This window comes from Embiotoca jacksoni, unplaced genomic scaffold (assembly GCF_022577435.1).
Source record: "Embiotoca jacksoni isolate LCO1_2020_lvr unplaced genomic scaffold, fEmbJac1.0.p SCAF_2, whole genome shotgun sequence".
Taxonomy (NCBI): domain Eukaryota; kingdom Metazoa; phylum Chordata; class Actinopteri; family Embiotocidae; genus Embiotoca; species Embiotoca jacksoni.
Window position 1 is genome coordinate 9316845 of NW_027185340.1, and position 12280 is coordinate 9329124.

Below are 12280 nucleotides of genomic sequence, written 5' to 3' on the forward strand. Positions count from 1 at the left end.
TTTATCCGGTTTGTTGTTGTTTGACAAATGTTAGGAAGATTTTCTTAAAAATGTGAACTTTAATTTTTTCTGAAAACATTTTGGATTAAAATAAATTAAACACTTTTTAAATGTCAGTTGGTAACATTCCTTTCTTTTTTTAAGATAAATGTTTTCCCTAATAATTGTCTTTTCTTCCTGTTTCTTTCACAGCTCACAGTGATGCTGTCTGCTGTTCAAACTGATAATTATTTTTAAAATGAAAAGTTTAACTTTATACTGCAGGGTCTTGTACTTCCTGCATTTCACCACTAGAGGGCTCAGAGGAGGCGAACCTTTGACTTCCTCCTGTCCTTCCTCTTCTCTACTTTTTCTCCTTATGCCCTTTTTTCCTCTTCGTCTCTCCATCTTCCTCCTTTTCCTCTCAGTTTTTGCTTTTACTCTTCCTCCCCTTGTTCCTCTTCCTCTTCTTCTCCTCCCTCGTTTCTTCTGAACGTCCCGCTTCTTCTCATTTTCTTCCTTCACTTTCATCTTCATCTTTTCTTCACTTTCATCTTCATCTTTCCTTCTCTTCTTTGAAGTCTCCTTCCTCTCTTCCCTTTTCTTTTCCTCTGTTCTCCACTTCTGACCGGTTTCATGTCCTTTCCTTTTTCCTTCTTCCTTTCACTTCCTCCCACTTTTCCTCCTTCGTCCTCTCTTTGCCTTAATTTTGTATCAACAGTCCTCCTCTTCATTTCTTTCCTCCTTCTATTTCTCTGCGTGTCAGAGCCTGTAGACAGAAGGAAGTGTGTGTGTGTGTGTGTGTGTGTGCGTGCGCGCGCGTGTGTGTGTGTGTGTGTGTGTGTGTGTGTGAGGTGGAGAGAGAGAGTCGGAGGACAGATAAAGGGAGGAGGAGGAGGGAGCGATCAGACTGAAGCTGAGCAGCAGTTGAGCTTCTTTCCTCGGAGCTGTTGGACAAACTAAAGACAAGAAGAAGAGGAGGAAGAGGAGAATCTGTCACCTTCCTCACCAACTCTCAACCTGAAGTGGCTCCACAGAGGAACAAGGAAGGGGGAAAAAAACCCCACCAAAAAGTTGCATTTCTCTGGAGATTATTGGATTTATTTTTTTCCAGAAGAAAATCCGAATAAAGAAGAGAAAAAGGTTTTGGGTGTGAAATCACAGGATGTTGGTTTGTTTTGCGTCCGCTCAAAGAAAAGAAGAAATAAAAGAGAAAACGGATGAAAAATAATGACGGAGTAACAGCAGAAAACAAACACAAGTGGGACTAAAAAAAAAGGGGGGAAAAAAAGAAAGAACAGACGGACGAAGGGAGGCCAGAAAAATCCATCTGACTGATCTGTTTTGTTTTTGGTGATTTGAATAAATGATTCTGAAAAACAGAGAAGAAAGAATCTGAAAAGAGTCTGAATTTACAGACAGAAAAGTTTAAGAAGCAAAAAAAACAACAAAGGAAACAAGTCAAACAGTGACAGATTGGAGAGGAAATAAAATAAAAAAGAGGAGGAGGAGAAAAGGATGAAACAAGACGAGAAATTTTTTTAAAACAAAGACAAACCAAAAAAAAAAAGAGAAAGAGGAAGAATTTCATCTGAAGAACTGAGAGGAGATTTGAACCAGCAGCTGACTGACGATGCTCCCCCCCCTCCTCTCTCTCCTCTCCGTCCTCGCCCTCCACCCGGTGGGCGCCATGGCGCCGGCCCGGCTGGAGCGCTGGGTCCGCTCGGGCCTGCAGTCACTGCAATGGGACCAGATGGACCGCTGCCTCCGCACGTCCTCGCTGTCCGAGGCCGAGTGCCGGCGGCTCGCCCACCTGTCGCTGTCCGCCGTGGCCGTTTACGTGTCGGAGCCCCGCGCCGCCGCCGCCGCAGGTAGGGGTCAAAGGTCACACGTCACACAGGTACCCTGCCAGAGTTTATACAGCAACGGTAACATGTCAGAGAGAATTCAGACAAACCAGGGACGCGGTTAAAAATCCAAATCAAAGAGTTAAACATTCAGAAAATATGATCAAATCTGTTTTATAATAAAGAAAAAAAATAATGATTCACGACAGCAGACGTCTAAATTTACTGTTCAAAACCTTCAAAACCTGTCAAACAGGATCAGATCCATCATCCATTAATTTAGCATAAATCTTCAAAATGTTGTTTTCGAAAAGCAATGTTAAAATCAGAGGTAATGATCAAATACATCTGTACATCACAAACACAGTTTACATGGTAGAATATAAGTGCTTGCATTGGATGGATGGATAAATAAATAAATAAATAAATAAATAGATAAATACAGTGGATTAAAATCAAGAATGATTACTGAAATCAACCTGTAAGAAACTGATAAAAGTAAATAGAGGCGGTTGTAAAATGTTGTCACGGTGCTGCTGATTGCAGTTAAAGGCAAAGTTATGAAATATTTAATTTCATATTTAATTTTAATTATTTTAATTTTATTTAAGCGGATCTTTAAACCTTTTTGGGGTGGCGGCACCTCAAAGGTCAAACCAGGAGGTCAACGCACACCAACGTAACGCTGCTCATCAGGAACGTCTTCATCAGGCTTTAAATAATAACAATAATAATGATCAAATATTTAATTTAAATGCAGGTCGGAGAGGCGGAAGAAGAAATCTGTCAACTCTGAATGTGAACGTGTCCAAGTTAATGTCCACGGTCCCATCAGCCTCCTAAATCTACTAAATCGATTTATAAATCAAACAGACTGGACCGAGAGTTGTAGGAGGAGCCTGTTGCCGTGGAGACACAGTTCAGGCGGTTCACAGCGAATGTTTTACCTCAGACGCCTCAGAAGGTCCCAGTGGAACTCGGTGTTGACAGTCTGACTCTGGGGGATGAATTCACGGTGATACAAAGAAAACCCACCTTGTGTCCCCTGACCTCATGCGCCTTCTTCGCTCTTGGACAGTGACGCTCCGCCCCTTTTGAAATGTTGAACGTCACTCAGAAACACCTTGCCCGGCTCGTTGTTTCATCGCCGTAGACTTTCTGAAGCGTTTCAATGGTCTCTGTTCACCGTTTACACAGTTTGAACCAGAAATCTGATGTTTCTCTGCCACAGTTTTAGGTCTGCGGTGAAATCACTAATGTTCACGTACCAGCGGTGACGTTAACGTGTGGAACTCAGTGTTGAACTCTTGAATATTTCCTCATGAAGATTGTTGCTTCCTGCTGTGCATCGCTGTGCTGCGTTCAGGAACAGTCCGGCCATTATTTCAGTTAAATCACCAGCTTCACTGCAGACAGACACTTGGCCACGTTAGGTATTCCAGCATTTATAACCACCAGGTGATTTCCTGCCTTTAACAGCAGCAGATCCTCCAGGTAACAGTCTCTTGTTCTGAACCCTCCAGGTCCATCAGACAAGGTTCTGGCCATCCTGCCGGACTCCTCCGGTGGGGTGGCGGGCTCCAAGCTGCGGGGAGGTTTCGGCGTCGGTACGGCACTGAACGGAGGGGAAGGGCCCCGCCGGCACCAGCAGCCTCTCGCCGCCCCCCCGGCCCACGACGCCGTGCTGGTTCTGGATCCGAGCCCCGGGGAGAACTTCGGACACCCGGTGGTCCTCTTCTACGTGGACGTGAACGTGACGAAGAAGAGGTGCTCCCACATGGACGGCATCTACCTGGGTGAGTCAGCGCCTGGATGGACTGCGGTGTCACGGTAGATGAGGTCACTAAGGTGGCACTGCAGGGGTAAATTCTTGGCCCACTACTTTTTAAACTACACATAAAAACATTTATTTCTCCTCATTATCACTTCACTGTGTGTTTTTACAGAGATGACACAGTTTTATTTGCCCCAACCTGGCCGCGGAGGTCCCTGTACGAGGACCAGACCAGTTTCTGGCCGCTCGGTCGTACTGTGATTTAAACGGATGAAGAATTGTTGGGCTTTTATTTTTGACAGTCGGTTACGTATTCTCTGATGTACAGTTGATGAGACGGAAGTAAAGAAGTCTGGAGATCAAAGGTCTGAACATAAATGTTCGTCGTCTTCAGGTCTGAAATATAAAGTGAGTGCAAAAGTCCCTTAAAGTGCAGTACCACAGAGCGCCACAAGGGGCTGGCTCCCAAAAAAAACCTCTGATTCCAATAGAGTAAAAAAAAACCATAAAATAAGATTCACAGATTTAACAACGCTGTAGTATCAGAACAGCTAAATAACAACAACATAAGGCCAAAAATCACATTTTTAAAATGATTAATGTCTAATTTTCCATCATTGTAATGAGTATATATGTAATAAATGTTACGTTTAACATTATAAAACTAAACTTATATTCAGACAAAGGGTTTTCGTGTTTGTTTGCACTTTTCTGTTAAAATTTTTCAAACATTGATGCTTTATTTGTGGCTGTTTTTTCTTTTTCTGTACTTGTAAAGTGTGTCAGCACCGAAGCTGCAGGGTCGGTTAGGACTCAAAAATAATATGGAACTGTAAAGTAATGAAATTAAATGACAGTTTCTGGGACTTTTTTTTGGGGCCAGTTGGAGTTCAGTTGGTCCTTTCAGCATTGCTCTTGCGTACCAGCAGTGGGACACGAACCACAGTTTCGGAATAAACGATCTACAACAAGACTCTTAAGTAGTCCTGAAAGATTGTTCGCCGTAAACAACAAACTTGTGTAAGTGGCTTCGGAGAACTTCACGAGGCGTTGGTTGTATTTTGGTGAAAGGCTCGACGATCAAACGTTTCTACTTTTAGTGGCGACACGTCGCTGCGGATAAAAGGCCAAACGGGAGAGCAGAAGAAGAAGTGTTTCCAAAGTGCAGAAATAGTCTGAAGGGACTTGAAGCGTGTGTTAAAGTGCAAGTCGGTGACCCCCCCGCTGTGAGAGAGGTTAGGGCCAGATGTTAGGTTGGATTTGGCCCCGTGTTACACGAACACACACACACCTGTCAATTATTCATACCGGCTTCACCGGGCCCCCCTGCTGGGTGCTGCAGATGGATCGTGGACCGGTGACTTTCAGAGAGAAACTTTCTTTAGACCTCATTTAACCTGCTGAGGGCAGGAAGGAAGAGAAAAAGGAAAAGGGAGAAGAAACATGCGAGACAAAGTAAAATCTCAGGATAAAAGGAGGTAAAGTGGAAACACGAGCAACCAACCGTCCCGGAGGTTCCTGTCGCCGCTTCAGGTCATAAATCTCTCTAAAACATAACCTGCCACCATTTTAGAAGTTCGCAGAGGAAGACGCAGTCAACGAGCTGGTGTTTTATATCCTGCCGATCCATCGCGTGGACCGACTCAACTCAACATCGGGCAAAAGTCGTGGATAGTCGATGAGCTGGTGCTCAAAGTGGATCTAAAAACACTGCAGGCTTTTTGTTCGTTAGCTTTTCCATGTGTGATTAACTGAGCACTTATAACAAAGTGATAAACGGAATCAGTCGGGTTTCTGACAAGCAACGTCCAAAAACCCGAAGCTGTAACTGGTGGCTTTGTTAAGAAAGTAAAAATCCTGATCAGTGTTTAAAAAGGTTTTAAACAAGTCTTCAGTATTAAAGGTCGATGTTTTGTTGACCTTGAATGAATCTCCATTTCATGATGTCACATTTTGACCTATAAAGCGGTTCTAGTTTTAATCCGGTTTGACCTCCCGAGTGTTCAAAGTTTGCGTCTGTCTGCGTGTCTTCAGGTGAGGAGTGTTTGACGCTGGCGCTGAAGGGTCGTTGTCAGAACCAGCTGAAACGTCGCCAAGCCGGGCCGGAGAGGCTGATGGGAAACGGCCGGCTGGCGGGCGGGGCGTTGCGCGGCGGCGCTGTCACCGCGAGCGGCGGCGGCGGCCGTCTGGTGGAGCGCACCATCGGAGGGCTCTGCGAGGTCCACTTCCTCCCCCTGGTGGTCGGAGTCGGCGACAGCAACATGACGCAGAGACTCAGATGTGTTGGTAGGTCGAAATTTTTTAAAATTTTCTTTCATTAGGTCCAAACAGAACGCAGCTCACTCCTTCTCCACAAACATGAAACAGCTGGATGGCGTGTTGCTTTTAATGGTTGTCCGATTATCGCAAACGTAGTATCTCAAGAACACGTTGTGTGAATTTCTTCAAATTTGGCAGAAATGTTAACTTGGTCTTGAGGATGGACTGGTTCGAATTCGGAGGTCAAAGGTCACTGTGACCTCACGCCCCTCCCATTCATTTGTTCAGCTCTCGTGAACACGTTATCTCGGTGACACCATCACAGAATTTCTTCAAATCTGGTACTAAGGTTAACTAGGTCCCATGGATGAAGTGATCAGAATCTGGTGGTCACTGTGTCCTCAATAAACATGTTTGCTGCCTCAGCTCAGGAATTTATGCACTAATTATGACAAAATTTCCCACAAACGGAGGGGAGACGGTGAGCATATTCCACATGTCGTCAGATCCTGAGTTGGTGACGCTAATCTTGGGTATCCACATTGAAACTGTGCTGATTGTATAAATCTTTAAAGAGTCAACTCAGAAGGATCAAACTTGCTGATGATGTAAAGGAAAAAGTCAGGAGAGCCATCGGGATTCATCCTCAGGAGACCTTCAAGTTCGGTGCCAAACTTCAAGGCGATCCACTTTCAGCTTTGTGTCGGAGCTCTTTAGAAGAGAAGAAAAAACAAACAAATTTGGAGTCATGTAGTCGTGGGGAAACCGGGGTTGTTAAACTCCACCTGAATCCAATTCTGTTTCCTCCTTCTGGTTGGAGAGAAAGGGATGCCAGGACCACCCACACCTGCAGCCTCTGCCAGCAGCCTGGGCCTCATGAGAAACCCTGCTGGGAACACGTTATCTCCCGGATCAGACCACAAACCCACGTCTGGCACGCTGCAAATATGTGAAGATGAAGATAATTGTTGACCCTTACGACGTGTCAGAACTCTGCTGTGTTTACAGGTTGTGTTTACAGGTTGTCTTTTAGCCTTTTTCTGTGATATCTTCTCCTTGTCTGAACCGTTTCCTCCCTCAGACCACGTGGAGTTTGCGAGGTGTCCTCAGCCGCTGCCCATGAGCTCTCCGAGTCTCCCCGTGTCGAGCTGTGAGCTGAATAAAAACACGAGACGCTGCCACCAGCAGCCTCTCGCCACTCACCTCTCCTGTCGGCTGTACCAGACCTGCGACCACGCCGTGCTCATCTCAGGTCTGATTCAGATTTGTTAGTTTGGAGACTCCGTTTGAGGTAAAGTCTCCAATAAATGAATATAAGTCGGTGTGAGATGTTTTGTGTTTGTGCGCAGGTGGCTGGCAGCAGCAGATGACCTTCCAGCATCACGTTCAGAATCTTCAGAGGTTTTATAAAATGCTGCGAAACAACGGCTTCCACAAAGATCACATCAAGACCTTCTTCGCCAGCAGTGGACAGCTGCCCGGTAGGACACACTGACTGTGTGGGACATGTTCGTAGACTCCGGGTCCGAAAAGTCAAGCCAATGGGGAAGAGACGTAAAGCTGCAATACCACTGAGTGCCATTAGAGGTTCTTCCTAATTTCGGAATGACCCGATGCCTACCGTAAACTGTATATAAAAGTGTTGGTAGCTTCCAGGTCTGAAAAATGAGGCAAATGCAGAAATGCCTTAAGCTGCAATACCACCGAGTGCCACTAGAGGTCAGCTCCAAAAAGCCTCCAGCTCCATAGACTCCCACTCAACTTCTCTCATCAAATACAAAGTCAATAAAATGTCTCCAGCAGTTATCTCGGTGTTGTTAGCGAAAGTCACTCCTTATTAGTTTTCTGGAGGTCCATCTGAAAATAATCCCTTATTCATTAGAAAAGAAGCTCCAAAAAGACCTGTTTTTGGGGGCGTGTCTGTTTGATTGACAGGCCTGTGGGGAAGTCAGGTTACAGCTATCGGTGGGCGGGACGTAGTATCCTCAGGTTTTCAATCAGATCAGTCAGATCCACCGCTGGCTCCTCCCCCAGCTCATCCAAATATGGTCACTTCTTGCTCCAAACTGCTCCGAACTAGCAGAAATGGTGACGGACAGAATCTGAACTGGAGGCTTCATAATGTTCACAAACCAACAATGACATCACTGCTGGTTGATGGTTGGTTTTACAGAGTATGTTTAACAACAGTTGGCCAGAAATTTAGATCTAATAAAAACCTGATATTTTACAGCAGATGAAGGGAAGCTGTGTGTGAGCAGGTTAAATAAAACAGTAAAACAGTTAAACAGCAGAACTCCAGCAGATGTTGACCAACTAACTTCACCCGTAAAAAACGTCTCCGTTCCTACATCTGTTTCCCTTCAGAGGAAGTCGAAGGTGTGTACTCGGCAACAGAGAAGGCGGTGATCCGTAACCACGTGTCGTACGTCTGCAGGAAGCAGCACTGCGCCGACACTCTGGTTCTGTACCTGAACTCGCCGACACGCAACGACGGCACCATGCTGTTGTGGGACGCCAACCTCAACGGCATCGTAAGAGCGACACACACATACAGACTTTGGACTTTTCAGTTTGTTCTGAACTAACATATCAGGTGTGAAGGTAGCTTCGGACCGCAGTCCTCATCAAAGGACCAAAACTAGGTCTAGTCAAGAGAGGCGGTGAAAACGCTTTTGGGATGGTTTGGACTTTTTGAGTAATTACAGAAAAGTGAGGCAGGTTATTATCGCTGAAGCAGCAGCGGGAGGATTTTATTGGAATTTGGTCCAACGAAAGGAATCGAAACTCACAACAATGTGGAAGTGACTTTATCACATTGACTTCCTGAGTTAACACTGCAGACTGTATGTAAAGCTGTTCGTAGCTTCCAATGCCGATGCAGAAGTGCCTTAAACTGCAATACTACCGAGTGCCACTAGAGGTCGGCTCCAAAATACCTCAGGCTCCATAGACTCCCATTCAACTTCTCTCATAAAATACAAAGTCAATAAAATGTCTCCAGCAGTTATCTCAGTGTTGTTAGCTAAAGTCACTCCTTCTTATTAGTTTTCTGGAGGTCCATCTGAAAATAATCCCTCATTCAAATAAGATTAAAAAAGACCTGTTTTTGGGGGCGTGTCTGTTTGATTGACAGGCCTGTGGTGCTGTCAGGTTACAGCTATTGGTGGGCGGGACATAGTATCATCAGGTTTCCAATCAGATCAGTCAGATCCACCACTGGCTCCTCCCTCAGCTCGTCCAATTATGGTCACTTCCTGCTCCAAACCGCGCTGAACTAGCAAAGATGGTGACGGACAGAATCTGAACTGGAGGCTTCATAACGTTCACAAACCAACTCATCACTGCTTTGACTGCTTTGAGCTTTGACTGCTCTGTGCATGTTCCCGTGTCTGTCTCTAACTCGTCCTCTGTCCTTCCAGGCCGACCTGAAGGAGCGGTACTCGGTCAACGAGCTGCTGGCTGACCTGGCCGGCTGCAGGGCGACTCGGGTTCTGCTGTTTGTGGACCAGAGCTACAGCGGCGTTCTGTCCAAGAGGCTGCGAGGCTCCCAGAAACACCTCAACGTGGTCCTGATCCAGAGCCAGGCCCGGCAGAGCCACGCCCTCCAGAACCAGAGGCTAAACCCGGTCTGGGAGGATAGTGGCTGGTCGTTCGTCGGTCCGGCCACCTGCCTGCTGGACCACCTGGGGAAGGTACCGCTTCATGCCTCAGTTTGGTTTTTCCTTCTTGCTCTCCTCAACGATCTAATCTGGTCTTCCTCCGGCGGCGTTTCCAGGGCGCCGGGATGTCCCGCCTCCTGGAGCCGTGGGCCGGCCTTTTGAACGTGACGCTCGCCGGTGCCCCCTGCAACGCCACGCCGCCTCTGACGGACGGCGAGATGCGACGCGAGTACCAGGGCTGCCAGAACCTGCCGACGGCCCTCTGGCACCAGAAACACCGGAGGACCAACTGAGAGAGAGAACGATGGACACACACACACACACACACCCACACACACACACACATAAAACACACACACACAATACACACAAATGTGTCGGTGGGTGTGGGTGTGTGTGTGTGTTTTCTGTCCTAACTCTGAACTTACACTGTTACCGTGGCGAAGATAGCTCATCCCAATGGGGGCGTCCTAAGCACCATGTGACCAGCGTGTGTGTGTGTGTGTGTGTGTGTGTGTGTGAGTTCAGGGAGAGGACAACCACTCTCAGAAACCAGCGCTCGCTCATGCTCGGGTCAGTGTGTGTGTGTGTGTGTGTGTGTGTGTGTGTGTGTGTGTGTGTGTGTGTGTGTGTGTGTGTGTGTGTGTGCGCGCGCCACATCTCCTGGGCACTTTAACATTTCAGATCCAATCGTCTGCCTCTATTTCAGTTTCCTCTCTCGATCTCGTCTAACCTTCCTCTTCCTCCTCTTCTGAACATGTTCCACTCTTTCTGCCGACCTCGGCTCCACCTTCCTCCTCCTCTTCTTCCTCCTCTCTGCCGTCACGCAGTGAAAACCTGAATGCTGAGATAATCAGCAGAACTGACAAACACTAAAAAAACACCACGTCTAATGGACACTTTGAAGAAAACGTGAACGAAAACCAGACTGAAACTGAATTGAACAGGATTCATTCCACTTTGTTTCAGCCTGCTGTGTTTCCATGAATGTGTCTGCTGTGTCTCTGGCATCAGGCTGAGATCCACTAAACAGAAAAACCTCCAGCTCCCTGCTGTGGAGTCTTTTCGTTTTTACCACACCAAAAAAGTATTTTTGTTGCAGGAAAAGTAGACAATAAAAAGCATTGAGCTGCGTTTCGTTCACTTCAAAAGTCGGGTTTCCTCGTTCCAAAACAACTCATCAATACGAACCATCAGTGAGGTCATCGTTGGTTTGTGAACGTTATGAAGCCTCCAGTTCAGATTCTGTCCATCACCATCTTTGCTAGTTCAGAGCGGTTTGGAGCAGGAAGTGACCATATTTGGACGAGCTGGGGGAGGAGCCAGCGGTGAATCTGACCGATCTGATTGGAAACCTGACGATACTACTTCCCGCCCACCGATAGCTGTAACCTGACTGCCCCACAGGCCTGTCAATTAAACAGACACGCCCCCAAAAACAGGTCTTTTTGAATCTTATTTTCTAATGAATGAGGGATTATTTTCAGATGGACCTCCAGAAAACTAATAAGAGGGAGTGACTTTAGCTAACAACACCGAGATAACTGCTGGAGACATTTTATTGACTTTATATTTGATGAGAGAAGTTGAATGGGAGTCTATGGAGCCGGAGGCTTTTTGGAGCCGACCTCTAGTGGCACTCTGTGGTATTGCGGCTTAAGACACTTCTGCATCTGAACCATTTTTCAGGCCTGGAACCTATGAACACTTTTATATCCAGTTTACACATCGGGTCGTTCCAAAATCAGGAAGTGTGCCACTGTCGAGGCGATGACATCACCATTACTCGAACCTCATAAATCTGACGGAAGATGTCGACACTTTGTGACAGAATAAGACAAGTGAATGTTTCGAGTGTTTTCTTCATCCGAGCACCCAAAACTGAAGCAGCTGCAACGTGAAGCGGTACTTCGTAGTAAATTAAAATAGGAGAAAAAATATCCTGGCAGTGATTGTCAGTGGTTCAAACAAACAGCCAACACCGTCATCTTTTAGAGAGGATGGTTTCTATTGAGCTTCACTGTCCTTCGACCAGCAGCGTGTTCACACAACCAAACCAGAAGTAAAGCAAACATTCGGCTTTAAGTCAACGATCTTATTAACGGTTTATTTGGTCGTCACCATAAAGTGAATACAGGAAATCGTCCTTTTGTTTTTTTGGTCTTTGGTTTGATCTCAACAAGTTTTCATAAATGGCACCCGGAGTTTAAAATAGAGACTTGACACTTAGCCGTCGTGTGTGAAGTCGGGAGGTTAAAGATTTAGAGGTGCAGGACTTTTAAAGGAGGGAAAGATGGAGAGACACGGCGACACATCCAGGAAATAAGAGACGGAGAAGTTGGCTGGCAGCGATCATCATGATTAAGACATGAAGCACTGAGACTGCCCTCCCCGCGACACAGACCGGCCATGGCATTTTAATAAGGGCACCGCTCAGGCACATGAAACATGCACGGTATTAACCCGTCCTCACACGAACAACGTGCACATGGTCCTCCACCGACTTCTGTCTCTACGTAACTCCGCCCCCTTTTGCTGTGTTTTTTTTTTTTTGTACAGATACGTGCTGTTGTTTTATATTAGAGATTTGTTTCATGCAAAAGACGGGAAGTTGCGGTTTCGGAGCAAAAAGTTGACGTGTGCATATTCACAGTTTGTGTAACGATGTGTACGAGTGTCATTTAGCTCCAGTGTTTCTAGCTGCATGCTGCAAAATCACAACGTGTAGTCAATAAAGTGATTTTAGAAAACCAGCAAAG

At 46.2% G+C, this 12280-nt stretch overlaps 1 protein-coding gene across 1 annotated transcript; it reads left to right on the plus strand.

The window, feature by feature from the left end:
• Window positions 1–836: 836 nt before the first annotated feature.
• On the plus strand, window positions 837–12279 carry LOC138201183 (uncharacterized). The gene is made up of 8 exons (XM_069154429.1): window positions 837–1850; window positions 3350–3622; window positions 5635–5886; window positions 6941–7111; window positions 7209–7340; window positions 8227–8393; window positions 9282–9554; window positions 9638–12279. Exons 1-8 carry the CDS (start codon window positions 1613–1615, stop codon window positions 9812–9814), a joined length of 1683 nt encoding a protein of 560 aa, XP_069010530.1. The 5' UTR covers window positions 837–1612; the 3' UTR covers window positions 9815–12279.
• The last annotated feature ends 1 nt before the right edge of the window (window position 12280 follows it).

Bases quoted from the DNA above. Each gene is read 5' to 3' on its own strand.
- LOC138201183 (XM_069154429.1), top strand. From the start codon at position 1,613: ATGCTCCCCCCCCTCCTCTCTCTCCTCTCCGTCCTCGCCCTCCACCCG. The intron at 1,851-3,349 runs GTAGGGGTCAAA...TGAACCCTCCAG, and splicing joins CCGCGCCGCCGCCGCCGCAG to GTCCATCAGACAAGGTTCTG. The intron at 7,112-7,208 runs GTCTGATTCAGA...GTTTGTGCGCAG, and splicing joins CCACGCCGTGCTCATCTCAG to GTGGCTGGCAGCAGCAGATG.